This window comes from Melampsora larici-populina (genome assembly GCF_000204055.1).
Source record: "Melampsora larici-populina 98AG31 unplaced genomic scaffold MELLAscaffold_34, whole genome shotgun sequence".
In the NCBI taxonomy this organism is placed as follows: Eukaryota; Fungi; Basidiomycota; class Pucciniomycetes; order Pucciniales; family Melampsoraceae; genus Melampsora; species Melampsora laricis-populina.
Genome location: NW_006768798.1, coordinates 463,328 through 487,447, shown reverse-complemented (window position 1 = coordinate 487,447; position 24,120 = coordinate 463,328). Strand labels below are relative to the sequence as shown.

General features: G+C 40.0%; 7 protein-coding genes across 7 annotated transcripts; 3 read left to right on the top strand and 4 right to left on the bottom strand.

Annotated features, from left to right (window-relative positions):
* Window positions 1-1,256: 1,256 nt before the first annotated feature.
* MELLADRAFT_89997 (uncharacterized protein) lies at window positions 1,257-3,299 on the top strand (the record flags this gene model as incomplete). Its single annotated transcript, XM_007413073.1, has 6 exons — window positions 1,257-1,737; window positions 1,801-1,969; window positions 2,035-2,247; window positions 2,320-2,378; window positions 2,446-3,026; window positions 3,174-3,299. 6 exons carry the CDS (start codon window positions 1,257-1,259, stop codon window positions 3,297-3,299), a joined length of 1,629 nt encoding a protein of 542 aa, XP_007413135.1.
* Window positions 3,300-6,295: 2,996 nt separating this feature from the next.
* Window positions 6,296-6,826, top strand: MELLADRAFT_109118 (uncharacterized protein; the record flags this gene model as incomplete). Its single annotated transcript, XM_007413074.1, has 1 exon — window positions 6,296-6,826. The coding sequence occupies one exon, from the start codon at window positions 6,296-6,298 to the stop codon at window positions 6,824-6,826; it is 531 nt and encodes a 176-aa protein (XP_007413136.1).
* A 1,523-nt stretch (window positions 6,827-8,349) lies between these two features.
* MELLADRAFT_89996 (uncharacterized protein) lies at window positions 8,350-9,782 on the bottom strand (the record flags this gene model as incomplete). Its single annotated transcript, XM_007412987.1, has 6 exons — window positions 8,350-8,374; window positions 8,531-8,641; window positions 8,716-8,987; window positions 9,052-9,479; window positions 9,542-9,598; window positions 9,662-9,782. The coding sequence occupies 6 exons, from the start codon at window positions 9,780-9,782 to the stop codon at window positions 8,350-8,352; spliced, it is 1,014 nt and encodes a 337-aa protein (XP_007413049.1).
* A 3,805-nt stretch (window positions 9,783-13,587) lies between these two features.
* Window positions 13,588-17,716, bottom strand: MELLADRAFT_44511 (uncharacterized protein; the record flags this gene model as incomplete). Its single annotated transcript, XM_007412986.1, has 11 exons — window positions 13,588-13,792; window positions 13,906-14,032; window positions 14,141-14,251; window positions 14,368-15,579; window positions 15,671-15,956; window positions 16,040-16,169; window positions 16,235-16,494; window positions 16,611-16,919; window positions 17,019-17,145; window positions 17,243-17,585; window positions 17,657-17,716. The coding sequence occupies 10 exons, from the start codon at window positions 17,542-17,544 to the stop codon at window positions 13,783-13,785; spliced, it is 2,874 nt and encodes a 957-aa protein (XP_007413048.1).
* A 1,991-nt stretch (window positions 17,717-19,707) lies between these two features.
* MELLADRAFT_53183 (uncharacterized protein) lies at window positions 19,708-20,478 on the top strand (the record flags this gene model as incomplete). Its single annotated transcript, XM_007413075.1, has 3 exons — window positions 19,708-20,022; window positions 20,138-20,264; window positions 20,351-20,478. The coding sequence occupies 3 exons, from the start codon at window positions 19,708-19,710 to the stop codon at window positions 20,476-20,478; spliced, it is 570 nt and encodes a 189-aa protein (XP_007413137.1).
* Window positions 20,479-20,601: 123 nt separating this feature from the next.
* On the bottom strand, window positions 20,602-22,605 carry MELLADRAFT_53182 (uncharacterized protein; the record flags this gene model as incomplete). Its single annotated transcript, XM_007412985.1, has 6 exons — window positions 20,602-20,739; window positions 20,833-20,862; window positions 20,959-21,046; window positions 21,225-21,280; window positions 21,386-21,505; window positions 22,600-22,605. The coding sequence occupies 6 exons, from the start codon at window positions 22,603-22,605 to the stop codon at window positions 20,602-20,604; spliced, it is 438 nt and encodes a 145-aa protein (XP_007413047.1).
* A 99-nt stretch (window positions 22,606-22,704) lies between these two features.
* MELLADRAFT_65443 (uncharacterized protein) lies at window positions 22,705-23,654 on the bottom strand (the record flags this gene model as incomplete). The annotated part of the gene is made up of 5 exons (XM_007412984.1): window positions 22,705-22,913; window positions 23,164-23,204; window positions 23,292-23,370; window positions 23,446-23,567; window positions 23,602-23,654. 5 exons carry the CDS (start codon window positions 23,652-23,654, stop codon window positions 22,705-22,707), a joined length of 504 nt encoding a protein of 167 aa, XP_007413046.1.
* Between the last annotated feature and the right edge of the window lie 466 nt (window positions 23,655-24,120).

Here is a 24,120-nt window from a genome sequence, read left to right as displayed (position 1 = left end):
CCCTTTCTGTTACTAAGAAATAGCTTCAAGAGTATTGCCTGAGAAGCTACAGAATCATATGTAGTGAATTTTTGGAGCAATTGTTTCAAAGTCAAAAAAGTTACATGTGGTATAACATGTGATCTATTTATTCTGGTGGGCAAAAAACTGAGCAGAGCTGTATGTACATGATAGACAACTATTCACTTAGCTTGCTGCACATATGTAGTGTGGGTGGTATGGCTCAGGTGTGCAGTATTGGATCCTTTCATGACAAACTGTACTATTAATCATTTTCCTCTTCCAACTGGGGAAGTTGAATGATGTTCACAGTGTAGCATGATAACAGCAACACAGCCACAGTTACTTTACTATTTGCAGTAAAGTAACAGTATAGTAACTGCAATACTCAGTATTGGTTTGGGCAATATTAAATAGCGGGGAGTCAAATGAAATCAAACCCAAAGTGTGTTTTAGGCATTGCTTGGAAGCCTCAATTTATAACTCATGTTTTAAAGCTCACCAGTAGCTCTAGAGCCACTTGCCAGCTCTAAAATTATAGGTCTATGCCTATAATTTTAAGAAGGTTGTTTATGACAAATTGGTTGGGATGGGGTGGTGTCAGAGTTGCCATGGGAGGTATTAGGCTGGGATGACTTGTTGATTGTAATAGTAGCGGACTGCAAGACTTTACGTGGTTGTACCAACCACAGGTCTAAAACAGGTCCATAGGGGACCTGTCTGTCTTTCAGAATTAAACTGATGCTAAATCATGTCATCAAGCGGTAAACCGAAGAAGCGGGGGGACCCCTGAGAACGCTCTGAGAACTCTGAGAATCCCCCACATTCCCATGATATATGGGTTTATACTGGGAAACTCGTATGTAAATTGCCAACCACATGCTGCACATACTGACTTAATGTTAGACGGACGAAACCTTTTGTCCATTAAATCGGAACTCAGATAGCCGGGGGCCGGATGGTGGGTCGAGTGGTTTCCAACAGGTGACATCTCCATTCACCCCGATTCGGGAACCTTACTCCTTACACTCTCCACCTCAACTACATCAACGATGATGACCTCCACCGTTCGATCCAGTTAAACATACATCCACACATCCACATCCCTACCCACCCGGTAAGAATTGATCTGTGTAACGACTCAGCTTAATGAGTCACATATATTCGCCTTCTTCCCCTCCATTCTGCATTCTTACTACTCACTAATGATCATTCGAACTCTTTCAAAATAGGCGTTCACCCAATTGCTCACTACCATGCTCCTTCGTGACTTCACCACCCTACTCGACAACCAGTCTCCTTCCCTCTCGACCTCACTTACCGTCACCGATTTCGTCCGATTTGCAACCCTGGCAGGCGAAGTCCACCACCGCGCCGGGAAATCCTTACGTCTATCACCCGATCGAAACCCTGTCTTACCCTTTCTTCAATCTGCTTTATCAATGCAACCAACCGCGAATCATCTTTTGGCCGATCTATGGCACCTATCATTCCCATTTCTGCGCGCGTGCCGAATCGACCCAGGAGCTTCCATCCGCAAACTCGGCATCCAACTGTCCTCACCCGGCACCACAAACACGAACATGCATGAACGATTCCTACGCTCACCACTTTCAAAATGTATTGTCTGCACACCAGACCAGTCATATGTGTTACACGTCCACTCTCGCATAAACGGCTACCTGCACGATATCGATGGCGTGCACACGGTTCAGACTGTCATTCTGAATTGCTCCAGTTAAGTTTGCTTATTTTGCCGCAACAGTCGATTCAATTACTGACTATTTCGCGATGCATCAGATCCCAAATGTGGGACAGTATATAGACCCAGCTATTACAACCGAGACGGCGAAAGACTTTATTACACGAAGGCCATGGGCCGAGAAGACGATTACCTTCATGTACTATGTCACTATTACATGTCTCGTCGATTAGCCTACATGTTCCGTGTCCTCCAAATGTTGGCACAGTAAGTTCTTCCACTTATGTTGCTGTCACAGTTCCAAACTAACTGCTATTACGTGGTATGGACAGTGTGTCGCATTTCAACCTGGTCAACTGGTACAACATGATGTTTGTAGAAGATACACCTGCTCCGACTTTCACCGCTGGCCAACTGTTTACTCCGTCGATGTCCGAGGAAGCGTGTCGGCATGGTCTGACCCTTCATTCTCTGATGAAGCACGCGGACCGTCGCGGTACTCAGCTGGTGGTCAGCTCAAGCGGTGTGGACAACATACGTTTCGAGTAGGCAATAGAATCTCACCTTGACCTCTTGTTGATAGAAGGAACAAAGTATAGAGACCACTTTTGTTCTAGTTGTGTCCGTGTGAAATCAGATGGTGTAGATAGTGAAACTGGCCAAGAGTATATTAAATGTAAGTTCCATTTCGATCTTTTCCTAACAACACCTTTTTGTCTGACATGTTATGATTGCCATCTCAGCTATACGGGCCGTGGTCACGGATGGCCTGACGATCGGACACTGGCGCTGTAGCGCCTCTTCTGACCAACTGCGAGAGATTGCTCTTAAACTAGGCCACCCAATGCCCGAAGGACCTTGTACCAACAAACTTGATAACATCAATGACCGTTTCTGCCGAGATCATTTCGTGATACTGGGCAATCGATGTCAAGCTCAGCCGTGTTCAAAGGCCGCAATTACTGGTTCAGAGACATGTGAAGATGTTGATCACATCAAGGCCTGGGCAGCGTTCAACGAAAAAATCAAAGGGAACTTTTCTCTCACGTCGATTCTCAATCGACCAGGCTCACACCTTCCTACCGACCCGACTGTCCATCTTGATGCCGACACTGCGCAGATTCTGAACCTAGAGGTTTTACAGCACGCAGATGAGTCGCAACGAGCACACGAAGCGGCGCGCGATGGGGGCGAGTCACAGGCGGCAGGGAAATACTTATTATCAAGAAGCCGAACGCACAACGATCAGCTGATTGTTGCACCATGCGGAATTATATTAGCCAGAAAGACCTTCTACAATGCGGAATCCGTGAGTGCAGTAAAGGTAGGTAGTTCACTGATCGATCACTTCTTCCCTAACATGTGCTCATGTGCTCACCATGTCTTCTATCTCTAACCAACCACAGGACTTTGTGGAAGAATCTTTTCCTCAACGTATGCCAGAGGTTGTCTTTTATGACAACGCATGCAGGTTGACCGAACACATCTACGCAGGCCAGTCGGACGCATCCCGGTGGGCGGGAACGGTGATCCCTGTGGATCCCTTCCACCACCGCTCGCACGCCGAGTCCGACGAGTTTTGCAAGCTATTCACTGACCCCAAGCTGTTTCCAGATATCCAAGAAGAGGGACGATGGATCTTCAACGCTTCAGCTGCCAAATTGACAAACATATGGTATGGTGGGTTTGCCTCCATGTGTCGGAACATGCATTCACTAGTCTATAACTTCTTTTTGGAAGAGATGGTGTATCTGAGGAATGCTTGGCTGACAAAAAAACTGGACAAAAGATCTGGAATGGAGTATCTTGGGGAGGGTGTCTTGTAGTTTTCTTTTGCGAGTTATCCAACAGGAGGACATCAACGTCCAATGTTTGACAAAATAGGAAATTGTCTGGCCAATAATTAATGAATACATGTCATCCTCTTTGCTCTTTGCTCTTGGCCTATTGTTTTGGACTGCAACTCAACTTTCCGTGGAAGCCCCACCATCTTGTTGTTCTTCATCCTGAAATATGAATTCCAAATACATGAGAGATTCATGCTCTGCCACATATGAAAATGTCAAACACTGTATTGACAAGATAGTGTTTGAAAAACATGAAGTGTGGCATGCTGAAAAGCTTGGTTCTTTCTATTCTTGATGTACATTATTCAAGTAAAAGAATGTCATCAAGAGAAAATAGGACACACAATGGTATGCCAAAAGAGATTCATGCTCTGCCACATATGAAAATGTCAAACACTGTATTGACAAGATAGTGTTTGAAAAACATGAAGTGTGGCATGCTGAAAAGCTTGGTTCTTTCTATTCTTGATGTACATTATTCAAGTAAAAGAATGTCATCAAGAGAAAATAGGACACACAATGGTATGCCAAACCTGACTGCAATTGTTAAGATGAGTTGCCATGTATATACATATGAGAGTAACTGTCATTCTTTTTCATCATTAGCCGCATATGTATGAAAATGGCATGCTTTAAAGGCTGCAACCTCAAAGTTGAACAAAGAGTTCACTTGGTTGTTTGTACTTTGGTCAGTTCATGTGAAAATCCCACTACCCAAAAGATGAACAAAGAGTTCACTTGCTTTCCATGAACTTTGGTTGGTGAGTTCATGTGAATACCACTACCTAAAAGATGAACTCACCATACTTCCATGCAATTTGGTGAGTTGAATACCACCCACCAAAGTTCAAAAAACGATGAGCAAAGAGTTCACTTGGTTTTTTGTACTTTGGTGAGTTCATGTACAAAACCACTACCCACAACATGAACAAAGAGTTCACTTCCATGAACTTTGTTTGGTGAGTTCATGTGAATACCACTAAAGATGAACAAAGAGTTTACTTCAAACTTTGGTGAGTTCATGTGAATACCAATACCATACCACCTTCTAAAAGATGAACAAAGAGTTTACTTCCATGAACTTTGGTGAGTTCATATGAAGACCACTACCTAAAAGATGAACACAAAGTTCACTTGATTGAACTTTGGTGAGTTCATGTGAATATCACCTGCTTGCATATTTGTTATGTTTGACTCATTACCTTTTAATATCTTGACTGAATTCTTGTGAATATCAGAGAATTGATAGAGATGCACACCACCTACCTAACTAAACAATCTGCCCACCAAACCAAGGAACTGAAAATGAGTGATCTCTCAATATTTCCCTGGGGTTTGGGTATTTGGGTCTCCACAACCAAATACCTACCATGTTTGCTACAAATCGCTGGGGACCACTGAAACTACCAAATGTAGTTTCCAAATATGCTTGGATGTAAATTATGTCTCATCATAACCACGTGAACACACAATGGCATGCAAAATGTGACTCCAATGTTTACTGTCTCCTTATCCTTATCTGAGAATCATCACAGTGATGTTGTGGTTGGATGAGAGCGCACTGTGATGCGATGACTCTCATCAAAGCCAGTTACAAACCCATTCCTTTCACGTTCAGACATAAAAAATTACACACAAGTAAGTCTTCATCAAAGGAGGTGTGCTCTCTACCTCATTTGGGCAGGGATGATTGGGTCCACATACATCATCAATCCCAACCAGCATCATGGTGGGTGAAAGGAATTCAACTGGGTGTGTGGACAAACGGGAGCCAAACCAAATGTGAAGGGATATGGGTCACCTATGGTAATGGCAATCATCAGTCAGACTTCCATTCTTGATACATTATTTCAGTCTGAGAGGCTCTTGGTTGGAACTTGTTTATCAAGGTTTCACAAGATTCCAAGAAGGAGTCTGGTGTTTTCTCTTAAACACATAAACAGTGTTCAAGAGCAAACACAAGACTCGGCCAGCAAAATGGTCTCCCCAGACAATTTGTCATTTTGATGATTGATTGCAGCTTCAGTCAGGTTGGCCTGGTGGATGCCACTCCTTTGGCTTTGGTGACAAATGATTGATGGATGCCACTCCTTTGGCTTTGGTGACAAATGATTGATCTTGGACATCATTTTGTCAAACATCAATGCCTGATGCTTTGTCAATTTATTTCAAAGCTTCTCATTGGCATTGATGTTTGTATATTTGTGATGGAAGCCTTATGTTAATTGTCCCCTCACACAGAGGAGACAACCATGTGTTGTCCCCTCTGTGTGAGGGGACCAAAAAGAGGGGACACAAGCACCCAATGATCCATTGGTGGATCATTTGGTTATTTGCAAACTTGGTCTAGCCATGTTTCCGTCATCCGCCATAACCCCGGGAGCCCTGGGGATTCCAAGTGGCCATAGTCTACACTGCGGGAAATTCGCTGGCGTGAGCCCGGCTCGCGCCACCGTGACGTGAGCCACGGGTTGGCCCCGGTCTGAAGCCAACCAGAATTTATACCGACGCCTGACGTCAGCCATTGGTCGGTTGAGGACAGCCTTGACGACTGCCACTCATTCGTTCGCATCCACTTTTTGATCTTTATCTTCATCACTTCCTATGCCACCCAGCAAACTTGGCTCCTGGACCTCATTGTATTTTTCCAACAATCAAAACCACTCAGTTTCACCAATCCGAACCGTGAATTAAATTCTCAAGAGATCTCACAAGCTCCTCAACCACATTGATTTTTCAAAACTCAATGCCTAAATCTAAAAATCTGAATCCGAGTCATGGGTCATCCTCAAGAAATGTCACAAGCTCTTGTCCTGAACCACATTCATCTCAACTTGATTCAATGCCTAGAAAACTACCTCGGAATTGCGAATCAAATCCTCAGGCAATTCCGCAACCTACTCAACCACATCCATTTTTTCGACATACAATGCCTGCAATCAAATTCACTGACCGGAGCATGGGATTGATTTCAGATGGTTTAAATGTCTCACAACCATCTGATTCTCATCAACTTATCCAAAACTTACCATCAGCACCATTACCATTACCTAAATTCTCTGACTCAAGCTTAGAAGATTTCTTTCACCCTAGGCTTAAATCAACACTTGGTAAATCTGCTCAAGTTGAAAAAGATCAAGAAGAAGAAATCAATGGATTTCTTAATGATGAAGATAGTGTCAATGATCACTTCTATCTAGAAATTTTAACAAAATCTTCCAGAAAACTGGATGAACGATTGAATGAGAATGAATGCAAAGTAATATACATTCTGTAATTTATGTATTTGTTTGATCGAATGTTCACTGCTTGAGGCTCTTTTTTGACTTCATCAATTTTTATCAATGAGCTCATTTGTACGGATGTATTATCTTTTTCTCTCACTTGCAAGATTAATTTGTTTGAGTTTATAGCATACATCTATAAACGATATTTGAGATTACATATATTCAAACTGAAGCTACTGTCAGTAATCTGGCAGTAGGCATCCTCGTGTTGCCTTTTTGATTGACTTCATCATTCTAGCGCGCATCAATGGTGAAATTCAAGTAGGATCATTTCATTCAAATGATTGAGATTGTTTGAAATAGAAACCGATGACTTTGTTCTTCATATCCAGGCATGTTTTGAATCGATTCTGAGATATTTGGGCTGCTTTCATGTTCAGATTGGTTCTAAAAGGATTGTGTTAAATTAAGAGGTACAGCAAGAGACAAATCAGCGATTTGAGATGCATGAATCGATTGATTGACTATTTTTGCTCCGTTCTATTTTGGATATAGCAAACAACCAATTCTCTATAGTATCTCGTTTTTTGTAAATGTAGGATGTGATTGTTTCAAGCTTTCTTTCAAATTATGTAATGGATTTCTCTTTCAATGATGTTTAGGTTTCTGTGAGTTACTATGGATTTTGAAAACAAAGAGATACCAGTGCAGAGACTCCAAAACCATGTTTTGGTATCCAACAGAGAACAATCCAGATCAAGGGCTATGGGGGTGGGATGATCAGCTTGATTGGACGAGCGGAGGATTGGATGAATCTGTAGTCGATGGCGTACGTCAACCAGCTGGATGTCTTCAACGAACCAATGGCTTACGTCAGACGTTGGTGTGAATTTTGGTTGGCTTCAGACCGGGGCCAACCCGTGGCTCACGTCACGGTGGCGCGAGCCAGGCTCACGCCAGCGAATTTCCCGCAGTGCTAGTGGTATGGACTCTTCAGCCAATCAATCAAAGTGTGCATGGGTTCAAATCCCATGCTTGGAGTATTTGCACTGAAAGGAAAACTGGAGCCACTGTTGGCTTGCCTCAGACCACATCAGTTCAATGTCTCCAGAGTGTTATGGATAGCATCTGCATAACTTGAAGTATGCTCCACTTTTGGTTTTTTTACTACATCACCTTGTCTCATTACCTAGGAATGGTGTTTGAGAGTGGCAGTTTGACAGACCTAACTTAACTTGAATGGCAATGCAATTTAATGCAATTTTGACTTGAATAAAATTTTATAGATCTGGATCTTGATAACTTCTTGATTACATTTAAAGTAATCAAAAACTTATAAAATTTGTTTAGTTTTATATCATCTTGCTATTCATACTTGAAGGTAGGTAGGCAAGTGGCAAGTTAGAAATGGGCACCAATTTGATTTGTTAAATGAGTGTAAGGTATGCCAGGGGTGGCAGATGTAATTTGCTACGAACCAAGTTGGAAGAGACAGAAAAACAACAAAGATACACAAAGCACACATCAAACTCCTTGAGAAAAAAAAAGGTCGCGGGGGTAATGATCAGTAACACTACTGTATGTGCAAGCCATTGATGCTCAAGAGACAGAATACGCAGAATCAGGACACATTGAATTGAAACGCTATCAATCAAACAAAGCTCATCGACATGAGCACCTTAAACGCAAAATGTATCATACGGTGTTTGATGTATAGCAGCGTACCAAAAGCGCTTGCAGGTGACACTGCTTACCAAGGTAACACAGGCGCTTTAAGCCCCAGTCGCTTGCAAAGGCTATGACATTCATGCTCTTCTGCAAAATACTTTAGGGGGGTCGAGGATCGTTCTGCATGCCATTTGAAACTAACCAAAGGGTGTAGTTTAGACTCATGAACGAAATGAAAGATCTTATTTATATAGTAAGAACGGACACATACTCTCTATCCAGCAGGACTGACGAATATATGGTGTTTTCAGTGGCTTGGAATCCATACAGTAGAGCGCGGCGATTGTGGTGTTCATACGTAAAGTGTGTAAAGGCATACAAGAAATCTTCCATGGGACTGTTGCCTTCATGCTCTGGAGGTTCAAAGCTGGTTGTTGAAGTGGCGGTGCGCAGGTGGAGAACATTGATTGGGGCTTGCAACAGGTAAGTCTTATCATTACGAGTGTTTGCGTCACGGCGGCATAGGACATGGCTTTCGACAAACTGAAGCAATAAACCATATCAGCCAATGTGGGCGCTTTCAGAAAGAACCACTTTGGAGACGTACCCGAGTCATTGCCACAAGGTTGGCCTCCGGAACGGTAAGGTGAGGCGCGTGCCTCTTCATCTTGTTCTTGAACAGTTCCAACAGGGTAGCGGCGTAATAATCCTGCTGAACGAGCCGCTGGTATTGGCCAGCAGATTCAGCGGGGGTAACATCGGGGTCAGCAGTCATTTCGCGTAATTCAATGTCGAGGTGTCCACCGGGGCAATCCATTTGGGCAGAGTACGTTGAGTAGTCCCAAGAATTGACTATGGTGGGCCCCATGATGACCTTGACATGGTTGGAATCGTAATGAAAGTGCTGGGTATGTACGTCCTGGCGGAGAGTTACCATGGCATTGCTTTTTTTGGGAATCAATGGCAGGTTGAGAGCTTGGGCACCAAGCGCACCACGTATATCGTTGTTCGCAACTATGGGTGGAAGAACTGGCACTGAGTTGGGAAATCGGGGGTCAGTGTTTGGTGGCCAACAAGTCATGGCAATGATGACGCACCGCCGAATACGCCGTGGCAGCCAGTATTCCCGGTTGAGTGGGTCGTCAAGAAGTGACCTGGAATCGCGGGAAGTTAGATAGGACGTGGTATAAGGGCAGGATAAATAGGCCATGACTGACGTTTAACGGCCCTTTTGCTGCGGTCGGAGAGACTTTGGGTGAGATAAGGTGCATGGCCATAGTCCAACCGAGTCATGGTAGTCACCGCCATCGGGCGGTTGTTCGGTATGTTAAAGAGCATGACAGGAAGAGCAGAAAGAGGTGAATGATAATCACCAAGAAAATTGAAAGGGAAGTGTAGAAAAAGTAAAAAAGGTGGGAAAGAATCAAAGGAACAATGATCGCTTTCACCTGACCTGAGCCCCTTTTGAGTCAAAATTTTCAGCGTGGCACACCATGTAAGGTACTCGGCTTGGCTTACCGCGGTGTGCGTCAAAACATGAAGCAATCAATTTTTGCAAGGCGCCAAGGCGTGAGTGGCCATGCATTTCAAAGCCCTTCAACTACAAAATGAATTTAATCAGAGATGGGACTCATGGCCGTACAGGTCAGTAAGTAAAGATTAGATCAGTTCCCCCTGGACCTGAACATTGGACACATGCGTGTTTTAAAACAAAATAAACATGATTCGATGAGGGTATGTAGAAGTGAAACCCTGAAAGTAAAACCCTTAATTACCAATAGATACAGAGGGTTTCAGTATCGAATAGCAAGCTCACCCAAACAAAAATGAATCAAGACATGCATACCAGAGGACATTATGACGCTTGCTTGCTGAGCCTTGCAACTCTTTTGAATTCTTGTTGGTAAAGGTTACGAGCGTCTCCTACAGTTGCTTTTGGTTGAGATCGGAACTGTGTCTCCATAACTTCGTGGTCCACCTCCGCGATCCAAAGATGATATTGGTAAACGGTTGAAAGGCACAACCGCCATTGCCGACCAAATCGTTCTGACCATTTTTGCTGGACATTACCTGGGGCGGTCTCCTTGTACCACGCAAGCAGGATGGACACCGGGAGCTTGGATCCTGGCCAACGTTTTTTCAGGGAGCTGGAAAAATCAGTCAGAAATAGAGCTTGTAAGCCGGTTCAACTTGAAGAAAATACTTACACACTGGGGGTGGCTGAGTCTTCAACATCACTGTCTTTATTTGAAGGAAGGTCCGGTGACTGTGAAATATCAATTACAGTCATTGCAGTTGGCCTTTTTGGTGAGGATTCGCTCGAACGGTCGCTCTTATCATCGGGTGCTTGCAGCTCACTGCCGGTCTGACTTTGGATTTTCATATTGGGTGAGGAGTTTGGAAGTAAGTGATCTTCCGAAGGCAAAGAACCATTAGTTTCAGCTTGGTTAGCGCTGAATGGGGAAGAAGGCATATCGCAAATTGGAGGCAGTTCGGTGGTTGATCGGAAAGCATCAGGCGGCAGTGGTGTGGTAGTTGTGCCATGGGGAGGGGGGCGCAAGGCCTCGGGTATTGCTGAGAGAGGTACTGTCACGTTTGCCAGACGCACCACCAAGCTGCGAAGATGGCTCTGGTAACGATGAGGATATGTTACAAGGGTTTCCCGCTGCGCGGTGAACAGAATCAGCTTGGATTGTAACATGAGGCGGGATCGCATAAACTGGACTCACCCAAGCATATAGCTCTGTGTCCCAAACGGTGAGCGCTTGATTCCACTGGGGGCCAACTACTTTCACTACGGCCTGGACCAAAAGTGGACTTTGGTCCAGGCAAGCTGTGGGCCACTGAGGGAACAGTGCAGTGATTGGGCGCGCTTCGGTTTCCTGGAACAGTACAAAGCGATCAGAGGAACATTCTGATCGCAGATTATATATGGAAAAAAATCTTACATCGACCCATAAGTAGAGAGTTACCATCTTTCTCTCATCGATGAGATTGATGGAATGCCGAGTCGCAGCTTGGTCCCGCTGGGCGCAATTTTGCTGGAGCATCGCATGAGTATTCACGTCAAGCCGACGACCAAGGGAATTTGATGATTGCGCCCACTGATGTGGACGCGCTTGGGAAGCAGGGCCCTTGGACAAGATCGCATTGGGGGCCTGGGTGCTGCTGGCGTGCGTTAGGAGGTGGTGTGGTTGGTTCAGCTCGATGTGGGGTTGATTATTGGCAAGTGTCCTCGGCAAAGCCCGTGGGTGCACGCGGCAAAGTGGTGAACCAAAATCGACACAGCACTTTGAAGTATAGAAACAACCGATGTCAGGCTAAGAGTATGGACATTTGTTACATATATAGAAAGGAAATTGTCTTACACCCCGACAGAATTGTGAGAAACAATCTTTGTTGGCGGCATTTTTGTGATTTTGAGACTTGGCGCCTTCCAACATCCTTTTGCACTGCAAGATCGGTTTAGAGCGTGGCATCGGGGTAGGGGATGAATGGGCCAATTGAGAGCTGGGATAGGGATTATACGCAGCTGATGACGCGGCCGGTGTGTCCTCTAGAATCTGACCATACGGTGACACCCGGGGACCCCATTCGGTCATGTTCGAGATGATAGGCCTAGGCGCGCCAAGGTTGATCAAGGCGATCTCGTGGTTCAGTTGGTCACATCTCCAAGTTTTCCAGTTGTGCGAGTTTGACGGCGTTGGGCACTGGTCGTTGAGGAAGAGCATATCAGTGTCCAGGCGGAATGTGAGAACTATCTGAGAGATACATCGACGTCACTCACTCCGATCAGCCACGAATCCTTATTGGCACGCTTGTAAACCAACGGGGTGAAGCACACGGGGCACCTTAGACCGACGAGACCATCGAGTCAAGGTACTGGTAGCTGAGCGTGAGGGTGAGGGTCGACCATCACGTAAGAGGCGGTTATGAGGGTTGGAACCATCCTATTGCGATTCCAAGTTTTTGACTTTGAGGGTTGGATGGCCTGAATGAGCTGGAGGATGATAACAGCGTGGGCATATTCATATTGGGGTTGGCGCATTAGATATCGAGTAGTATGCGAAAAAAAATTTTGGAGGAAAAAATTTGCATGAAACAAGGGGCGCTGAGGAATTGGTGAGGCTGTGAAAGGTCTCGGAGGGCAGGCTGTACGTTAAGGTTTTGGACTTACACCCCCCCGTTTTCAGCATATGCGTACGACATGTAAGTATGCTTAACTTGAAATTCGGTATTCTCATATTCTCATAAAATTCTCATTCTCACATTCTCAGCAACTTTCCCCCGGTTCTTCGGTGCTCCCTCATCAAGGCAACCATAGTGGATGCTCTTACATTAGGGAGTTTCAAGTTAACTTTTTTTTATGTATTTTGATGCTACAACAACTTGCTTGTCATTGTAAAATATGCACAATCTTTTTAAAGTCAGACATCTTTTTAGGTGTCTCAAACTAAAAATATGTCTGTTTTACAAAAATTATCTTTATAAACAACTTCTCTGAATTCTTGAAAAATACATAAAATCTAATCAAACTTGAAGCCCCCTATTGTAAAACTTTTTTTTTACTGTTTTTTTTTTCTGGTAACATTTGATTTACATATTAATTTTACTAACCTTTTCTCAAAAACAAACCTTCAACCAAACTCTCTTCTTGTATTCAATTTTGATCCATGTTATTTCTTTTCTTTTAATCTTTTCTTTGCCCTGCACATGTAAGGGCACATTCACTTAAGGAAATTCTGACCAGAAATCACATTCTGTGAATTTTTTAATCCAAAAAAGAAACATGCTCCACCAAATAGACACTTGAAATTTTGCAGAATGTGATTTCTTCCCAGAAATTGCTTAAGTGAACGCGCCCTAAGCACTCATCATCATCATTATCATCATCCAAACCAATTCAAGAAAATATTCAAACCTCTTGACCAGCATGATGTTGTATGTACTCAAATAAAACCAGTTTTCCAGTTTAGTTGTCAAACAAAAAATCCACTCTATTCATCTTAAATTTCCTTTAATTTTATAAAAAAATAATCAAAGTAAACCAAGATCAAATCTCTAAGTAAATCAAACACAATCAACTTGATGATCAATTGCGTTCTGATCTCATTCAATTTAACCAAACTTGAACCCCATTCAAACTTTCATCTTTTTTCATTCTTTTCATCACTCTTAACACAAAACAAAAAGACAAAACCAAAACCAAAAATAAAAAATAAACCTAATCTAATCTAAAACCAATGAATCTTCTTCTTCTTCTACCATCTCTTCCTCCCTCAAAGTTTCTGATCCAAAAAAAATCTTCAAAGAAACCAAAAAACGTTTCAAGTTTTCATCAAGGTTTTCTAAACAAATTCAACCCCAATTCCAACAAAACCAAAAAAATCAAAAAACCAATCAACTTTTCCACATTTCTCTTGAAACGAATTTCAAATAACCAAAACCCAAAACCACAAACCTTTGTAAAAGAGTAATCTTATCACCAAGTGAAAGTGCAATTCCTTGTGTCTTACTTCGAATCCTAACATGACCTTGTAAAACTCCATCAGCTTTTTCAATACTTAAATTAGCTAATGCATCTTCACCTAGAAAACCAACAACAACAACCCAACCGTCCACCGAAAAAAAATCATGATTAACTTTTCCTTAAATCCAATAGAAAACGAAACCGAGAAAAAGGAAAAACTACTTACCAAATAAACTACGTGCATACATATTTGCTGATAAGAATCCACATTCTCCTGATAAAGCTGCATCAGGTGTTAAACAAGACATATTGGTAGCTGCCATAATATGATCCAAATCTATTTTTTTCCATTCCATTTAACCAAAGAAGCATTCAAGTCAATCAAACTAACACACACACACAGACACAGACAAAAAAAAGAGAAAGACCAAAGAAGTAAAAGATTAAACTTACATACTCTAAGATCATCAATCTTAGTACTAACATTCACCTTATTTTCCCATTCAAACTCAGTCCACATACTCCTAAACTGAGCTTCATTACAAAACGCAGGTTTGATATAATCCAAAATATCAATATGAATATCATTCAAAACCACACAATGTCCATCCGAAGAAGCCACTCCATCATAAAAGATATTCCCAAAGATCACCCCAGTCTCCGTCGATGAAACCTTGATGGTAGCTTTAATAGATTGAAAACTCATCGGTCCCAACGTATGAGACACTGGTCTTTCCACTAATTTCAAATCTCCCAACGTTGCAAACTCTACCGTTAAGTTTTGTAAAGTTTCCGAAGTTTGATTCACAATCAAAACGTCTAATAAGATATCAAATTGATTCACATTCACATATGCTTCTGCATAAACCGGATCAGAGAATCCGGTTAATTGAATCACTCGACTTAATTTCGATAAGAAATCTTCTTTAGCTTCCATCGTACCCGTCGCTTTAGTCAAATCAGTTTCATACTCATCTCCTTCAATCCCATTTCGTTTATTAAATTGTTTAAAACTAATCAAATCATCTACCTGAACTTCAATCAATTTCGAATCTTTCGATTTCTTTTCCGCTTTCTTCTTTTCATCATGTGCTACCATTTGTGTATAAGCGGCTTGGGTATCATGTAAGAAGATCTCCTTGATCGGTTTTCCTTCAGGTACTTCGGCCAAGGCTTGTAAACAAGTCGTGATCCGTTCAACTGAATCTTCATCGATCGGTACAGAAGAAAAATGCGATTGTCCAACTCTAATCACAGAGGTCATCATTAACATCGCTTCAGCTTTTAAACCGTTAATTTCCCTTGAATCTTTCGAATGCTCCGAAAATCGTAAGACTAGTTTGGTTAAAGTCGATGCCAAAGCTGCTCCAGTGTAAAAATCACCACCTAAGATCATAGCACGAAGTGGAGGTTTGCTTTGAGCCTTGACTTTGTTCAAACTTGCAGTCGCAGTAACAGAGAAGGTAGTCTCAGTTGCATACGTTCCATCCGCAAGGACTTTCGTAGTGGTGGTAGGACCAGACGGTTTAGTGTTGTTGACGTTTTCAGAAGCTGATGCTTCTGCTTCTGCCTCAGCTTCAGCAGCGTCCAGTAAACGTTGTTCAGAAGCCAATATAGGAATTTCACCAATCACCTTTCTAATCTGTGAAAAGGTTTCAAGCATATCTGTGTAAGAAAAAACCCAATCCAGATCAATCAATCAACAAATCTTTTCTTTCAAAAATTACAAAAAACAACCCAAAAAAAAATCTCTCACCTGATGGAGTAGTACAATATTCTCCCACAATCCAAAGTGCACCTCTAAAAACTTTACCACTTTTAATCTCTGGAAAAGTTTGTAAAAGTTTTTCAATAATAGAAGATCTTAAATCTGGAAATTTTTCAACCACTTCTCTTACAAATGAAATCACATCTACTGCAGCTGAATTATTAGAATCTCCTAAGAATTCCATCAAGACGTGTACTACGTTTGAAGCTACTTCTGAGAATTTGATGGCACATGTATGAATCGATTGGATTAACAGTTGTCGGTATTCGGCGTTCTAAGAATTCGACATATATATCAGTAATTTGATTGGTCTTTATTCACGAGGTTGGGATCTTAGTTAAAGAATCAATCACGCACCTTTTCGAACGTTTCACTCAAGGTCTTTACCAATTCTTTCTTGAGGAATAAAACCACATCCTCGACATTTCGACTACTGACCATATCCAAAGCCAAACTGGTAGCTTTTTTCCTCACATCCATATCCGGACTGAAAGTACATCAAACATTAGAGAGAATTGAAGACAGATGATATGCAAAGAGATGAGAGCATACGAGGACAAGACACGTAAGATTTCCATCACCATGTCATCTAGTACATGATCATGTTTACTTCTAAGAGCCTCAACTCGATCCAAAACGATCATCTTCACATTATTATCCGTTTCTTTGACGATCAAATCAATGAAACATGCAGCTGCAGCTTTGACAGCTGCAGGGTTTTGAGTTAGGGTGGTGAGCGTCATTGCAGCTTCGTACTTGACAGAATGAGAGGGGGACTCTAATAATTCCGAAATGATTCTGATATAACGAGCCTGTTGGTGTTAGATTCAAAGAATGAAAGAACAACAAAACTTGGTCAAAGATTAGCCATTTGTTTACCAACAAGCATGCCCACTGCCTTACTGACCTTCATCCCACCGACGGTAACTTTCAAATCCTCTTTTCCACCTTCACCTTTTCCCTCTCTATCTTTCCTAATCAATTCAATCACCGCCTGTTGCATCAATTCATCCAATGATGAAATTTGATCATAGATTTGTAAAAGATATTCGATAGCTCTAACCGGACTGGTATTAACGAGCATGATGAATGCATTTCGTTTACAAGTTAAATCTGATTCAGCTGCTAAAAAGGTTTGAACCAATTCTGGTGCATCTGGAATGAGATAATCGAAAGCTTGATAGATCGAATAGACTGCAAAGACTGCATTTTTTCGTACGAAGGAGTGTCGATGTTCCTAGATAGGATGATTTGTCAATGGTCAAAGGAAAGGTTACATGTTAGGTTACAGTAGAGATGGTGAGAGACAGGATGAGTGAAGTAATCAAAGACTTACTAGACAAGTTCGGACTGTTGGTACAAGTGGTTCGAGAAGTTCAGGTTCTCGTAACTTTTGAACAAATCGTAAGGTAGCCCCTCTAATGTATTCATTAGGATGTTGTAGGTCATTACGAATAGCATTACTTCATTGAACCCACCCCCAAAAAAGAAATGTCAGTATACTTGCCAAAAAAAAATGAAAGCTAAAACCATAGATGTAATCAAGATCAAACCACTCACCAAACCAAAATCATCTCTTGTTTTAATTTACCAGCTTCATCAAACTTTGGACAAACTTCCCAATAGAAATGTAACATTTTTTTAATTTGTTTATTACGAGAAGGCAAAACGAATTGAATGATAGGCATCAAGAGTGTAGGTTGTGGGTTTCCATTCAAGGTCGAAACAATGATTCTACGTAGCGTTTCTAATTTGAGTTCGTCTGTTCCTTTTTCTAATGCTGCTCTTAAATCTTGTGTTGCATATTGATCTTGAGCATCATCGTGTACGAGTGTATAACATGCTTGAGTTGGTGGACTCATGATGAGAGTGGTGGTAGTGTGGGTTTTGATATTTGGTTTAACTGATATTTTGAATGCGAGAGATTGTTAATAGTTAGGATCGATTACTGTGATCAGGTTGATGGTAACTTACCAATTTGTATTGATACTTTCTAGGAATCTTGTTGTTGGTGGGAGGCTGCTTGGTGGTAATCTGCTCGAATGGTGATGACGAGAGAAATTGAATGGTTTCGATCGATCATCAGAAGACAAAACTACTTAAAGTTTAACTAAGTACTTTTCACCCTCTCTTAAGTAAAGCTCTGTCCGGCGCGCACTTCCAAGATCCAAGGGTATGAGGTGCACGCCGATGAATCTTTAAAACTTCAAGTTCCCAACCTCATGAGCCATTTCTATCAACTGATCAACTCTATCAACTCCATGTCTTGCTACAGCCCTTTGCATGATTGATAACTTTGGAGAAAAAAAAACCTTGAATTTTCAACAAAAAAAACCTCGAGTTTTTTCAAAAAGTGACCGAGTTTTTTTGAAAACCTACTGAGTTTTTCAAAAACTCATTGACATTTGAAAATTTCAAGAAAAACTCATTGACTTTTTCAAAAACTCGGTAGTTTTTTGAAAAAACTCAGTCACTTTTTAAAAAAAACTCAAGGTTTTTTTGTTGAAAACTCAAGGTTTTTTCTTCTTCAAAGTCATCAATCATGCAAAGGGCTGTACCATCTATATATATACGATGCATTTACTTTTAAGATACTGAAAGACTCAAATTTATCAACTCACGAGACACAAGAAGCTTTTCATCCAGGGTTTACTCTATTTCAGGTTATTGGAGAGGATCCTTTGAAGAAAAAAAGAAGAAGTATAGATCCTTCACTTTGAATGCACTGTGACTGTGTGCCTTGATAGTTTCCAGAAGATAGTCAGTAGAGCAGTAGTTTGACTACATACAAGCTTGGTGATGAGATTCCAGAGAAAAGTTGAGCTTCTTGCAGCCTGCTTAAAGCCATACGATAGATAAACCTAAGCCATGAAATGCCAAGGATCCGCTACTCAACGTTTCATCCAGCATCCAATCCAGCATCGGAGATTGATCCAAATCGAACATGGAACCAATCCAACTCACATTTAACTAACAAGAAACTCACTTCAAATCAAGTCACTCTTCAAACAAAAAATGAAATCAATCAACTCAAGCTTTCAAAACCAAAAACCTAACTTACTACTATCTAAAATCTTAGAACCCAACCAATCACAATCATCAAAAAACCAATCAAATGAATTACCTAAATCGATTTATATTACAATTCAAGATTCAATTTCTCAATCTGCTTTACCTATCATTCATCAAATCATTAAATCTTCATCATCTTCAACCCCCAAATCCAACTCGTAAGTCATTCTAAAACCTCCACAAGGCATCTTTCTTCATTTTCTTCTTCTTGATACTAATCTTTTTTCTTTCGATTAGATGTGGTTCGAAAGTATTGATGATCGGATTAAAATATAATCCTTTGATGTTTAGAACACAGTCAAATGAAACCCAATTTGAATTTATTAATTTATGTTCAGTTGATCAAGAAGAAATCAAAGTTAATGATTTATTAGAATTAGTTCATACCAAGTTAAACCCAATCCAACCTGATGTAAGTCATCCCGAATCGGTCTTAAAAGAAAAATATAAACTGATTTGTTTTGGTTAAACTTTAGTCTTCTATTACGATCATTATTGATTCTTTAGGGGAATGTATCAAGAAATGGTCAATCAAAGAAACCCTAAGGCTCTTCAACCAACTACTAACCAAACGTACGTAACTTTTCCGACCCACAAACCCACTCAACCATTTCCCAAACCCTAATCCACTTATAAAATAATATTATAAAACCTTTTTTGGAAACCCTTTAGATCAATCTAAATTAATCATCATCGATTCACCACATCTATATCCACAAGACCCAACCCAACCCAACCCATCCATCACATTCACTTCCTCATCATCAAGTTTCATCGCCCAATCTTGTTCAATTCATCTAAAGTTATATCCTACAAACCTTTACCATCATCTGATCCACGAATTCCAAATCCCTTCACCTAAACGAATCCAACCGGTTATAAACCAAAAACAAATCAACGGAACATCATATGATCCTAGACTGTTTTCATTACTAGAAGAACTAAACTTAAGCATGAACCCATATACATCAAACTCGATCTTAATCCCTCAAGCATTACTCATACCCCCCTCTTCTTCTTCTTCTTCTTCTCATACTGGTTCTTGTTTAGTTAGTTGGACGTCTAAAAACTTGCCAACTTCTGTATTCTTTGAATCCACTTCTTTAAACCTAAATTTACTTACTCATCAGAAAAAAACGGCATCTGTTTTACATGGAATTGAAGCTTTGAAATTAGATTCTACTGATTTAGAGTTTCCAAAATTAATACCTGTCTCAATTGAAGAAATTACAATTAAACCGATTCGACGGATCTTTAAACCATCTCAAGTTGAGTTGTTTGATGGCCTTTGTTTGATGGGGGTTACTTTTTCTTCAACTTATGGTTTTCCAATGATTTTTGACACTGATTTTTGATTGATGAATTTTTTTTGGGGGGGTTTAGCAAAACGATCCAATGAATGAATTGCAAGATCAAGTTACATTTAATTTATCACTTACTGAACAACAAAGAACTGATCGAGATCAAGTTCAATTACCATTTTTACCCAAAAGAAATCAAGATGGAATAGGTTAGAGTTCTTTATTAACTCTTTCTTGTTGGTTTTAGAAAACTGATAATTTTCTTGAATCTCATTGGGATCTTTCTTTGTTTAAGTGATTCAAGCACCTGGTGAAATTTATGATGGTTCATTCCAACCTCAATCTAAATCAAATGGTTTAATTGTTTATGAACCTGATTCAGCAGATGATATGGATAACGAAGAACCCGATGATGAATTATAAAAAGGAAAGCAAAAGCCTTCACATCAACTCTCATGTACAATTAAAAAATTGATAACCTTATCATAGATACATAATTCTTTTCATGGTCAAAGGGCTTTTGGTTTTCAGTAGGGTTTTGGGTTTTCAAGATGAAACTTCACCACATTCTTCAATGATCACTTCTTGGGATGGTTTACCTGACTGTGAACCTAATGCTTCAATAGCTTTAACTACTTCAAAACCTTTGATCACTTCACCAAAAACGACATGTTTACCATCGAGCTTTGTGTTTTAAGAAATAGATGAAAAATTATAGAATGTCAGTATGACTTGGAAGTAAGAGATTGAGTCTTTAGGTTTTAGGTCTTGACTTACCCAACTTGTAATTGTAGTAGTGATAAAGAACTAAACGTTAAAAAAAGTTTTTTGGATGGGTTTATTAATTTTTAGTTTGGTTTAGGTGGTTGAATGAGTGAGGGATCGGGTTTGGAAGTGGCTTACTTGAGATCCATTGGTATTCGGACCTGCGTTTGCCATTGATAATAAACCTACTTTGGAATGTTTAAAATGAAAGTTTTCGTCTTCAAATCTAGCAAAAAATAAATTGAAAACCAAACCAAACCGAACAGAAAACGATAATAAAATTGATGAAGTTTTTGGATTGATTTAAATTGATTGTTTCGTGTGTGAGAGTGTGTGTTTTGTAAAAATGAAGAAATCAATCAGATTTTTTTTGTTTGGATATTATTTGTTTGATGTTTACTGACTTTGGTCCATAAATTGATTTTCCACCTGTTCCATTATGGTTTGTAAAATCGCCACCCTAAACGAACCAAACGAAAAACAAACCGGTAAGAAGCAAAAAAAAGACAAAATATTAATTGTTTGTGGGTTTTTTGTTTTCAATCAAAGTGAAAAGTCCCTTAACTTGTAACATAAAGTTAGGTATGATCCTATGAAACTTTGAACCTTTGTATCCATAACCTTTAGAACCTTTACATAATTCATAAAAGTTTTGACTTGTTCTTGGTACTTCTTTTTCATATAACTGAAATCATTTATGAAAAGAAAAGAAAATTGGACATTAATTTAAATTCAATGAAATTCGTCGGTTTGATTGTGGTTCTGGTTGGATTCGAAGGGGTATTTGAGAGGAGATGAAATTCGATCGGGTTATGACTTACTTTAAATTGGATTTCTCCTAAACTTTTTCCATCTGCTTTTACTTTCTACATCCCAAAAAAAATTAACCCAATTTCGATTAGTGTTGGATTTTCAAATCAAACAAGAAAAGAAAAAGTGAATTACGAAAAATAAATTTGGAATCGGTTTTGAATTAGTTGTGGTGGTGGAATTTAATTTGATGAAAAGTCGGTTTGGGTTAGTGGTGATTGTTTGAGTTGGTTTGATGATTGATTTAAAGAACATCTTGAGTCTTGTTTTTTGCTTTCTCGTTTTTGTGATTTTTCTTTTTTTAGACTCAAGAGTGACTTTCAGTGGTGATCGGGGGTTCGCTATAAGCATATGTTACATGTTGAGCTACACAAATATGCTTTTATTCAATTATTAGACCTTCATAATCGATCAATCATCCTTCCCCTCCTCCAACACTTCACATGCTCTCTATTCTCATAAAACTTTACTTTTATCTATGAAATTCCCACCTGATGGCTCCTCCCTACACATGCGATGTATGTACTTCAATTTATGGTTTGTATATGTATGCTTATGGTCTCAAGACTGATGTAATCCTTTTGTTCAGCGTAAATGAATGGATAAAGTAAATAAAATTTGTGGTCCTCAAACCGTGCAAAAACTGTGCAAGACCAATATGCAAGATCTGTGCAAGATTTCATGCACCAATCTTGCACATTGAATATTTAGACAACCCCAGCTATTGTGTTCCAACTGGTGGTACAAAAACCATGCAAGAGCGACATACAAGACCAATGCAAGATCCATGCCAGTTCTATTCATATCTTGCACAGAATTTGCACAAATTTTTGCACTGGTTTGATGACCATAATTTTAATTAAGACAAAAAATAACCCAAGAGACATTGAAAACCTGGAAGATTCATCACTTTGATGTACATTTTTCCAATTAGATTTAGATATTCTTCAACCATTACTTATATCATACTTCCATTGTTTATACCTATTAGCTATTCTTTTAGTAAATCTTTTCCAACTTTCATTCATATCATATTTCCAGTGTTGATATTTTTTCATTGATCTCTTGGTACCACTAGTTTGCTCGGTTGTGAAGAGGTTTTTTATATTTCCAATGAATGTTACCAGGAAGATAAAGTATTTCTGGTTTTGATCCTAATCTTTCAGCTTCCTTATTGATATGCTTTATGAAATCTTCCTTTAGCTTTGGGTCACCAAGTCCAGAATCAAACAATCTTTCTAAGTCCCTGTTGAATAAGAACCAGCCAAACAAGACAATTTTGCCTAACCGGGTGGGATATAAATACAAACTTAACTGAAAAAGTCCTTTGACTGATGGAATAATAATGGGTAAAAGAAAAGCAGAAGATTTATCAATACTCTGAGTAGTCTGGAATAATCGAAAGAGGAAAATGGTCTTTTGACAATCATAGAAAGAGAGTAGACATAGCTTGATGTTGGAACCGGTGATAATAATCCTGGTAAGCTTCTTTACCTTTGGAAGGACCCCTAACTATCTGAAGCTTTCAATCACCTGGCAAGAACAGATTAACAAACGGAACTCCAAAGGCTTGCCTAGTTGTGAGTGTTATCAGTTTTTGTGAGTTGCATTCAGAGTACAACTTCTTGCATCATACATGAAGGTAAAGAATTAAAACTCACACATCATACTCTGTAACCCATTGCAAATAGGCAGACATCAATCTTTGATTAGGCACAAAATCTCTTGTTTTTGACAGTCCTGTAATTTGACTATATAAAGAGGATCAAACAATCAACATGGCTGAGATATCACCTCAAGGACTTTTTTACTTACTTGAGATGTTGCAAGAATGCCACTCAAAGGCCATCAATATCTGGAAGGTAAGAGTTGATGAACTCATCCCTTGACCTTTATCCCAGAACAGTGTCCAATCCAAGCCATGTGTCTTAGCTACCCTGAACAAGATACAAAGGAAACCGCACCACTCACATTGCTTTACCAAATCTCAAATTATTTCTACATATTTGAAAGTATTCAGACATTGTTTGTCTATCTGATTTCACATGTAAATATCAGTTAATCTTGAATTACACTTCATTCATGGACAACTTCACATAATCTGTAAAAAAAATTGATGACTGATTGTAAGAAATCCCACTTGAAATGATACCCAAAGCATGAAGTTGGTCAGAAACATGAGTTTTTGGTTTGACAGAGATTAACCGGGCCCCCGGATAGCTCCTATGGAGCATACCAACAAAAAACCTCAAAAATTCAGTTATTCATACCTGAATTTAAAGGTTTGGGGGCCCAAGAATACCTCTTTTGTCGGTAACATTTTTGAAAAAATCATGAAAAAATGCCAAAAAATTCCTTGCAAGTCCCCAACCTGCAAAACTAGCCTAGGAAAAGCTATGAAATCTTGGATTAATTCCTCTGAGGTCGCTATGATCAATTCCAACGGGGTCAAAAAATACCTTTTTTGTCCCTAACATCAAGAAATTTCCA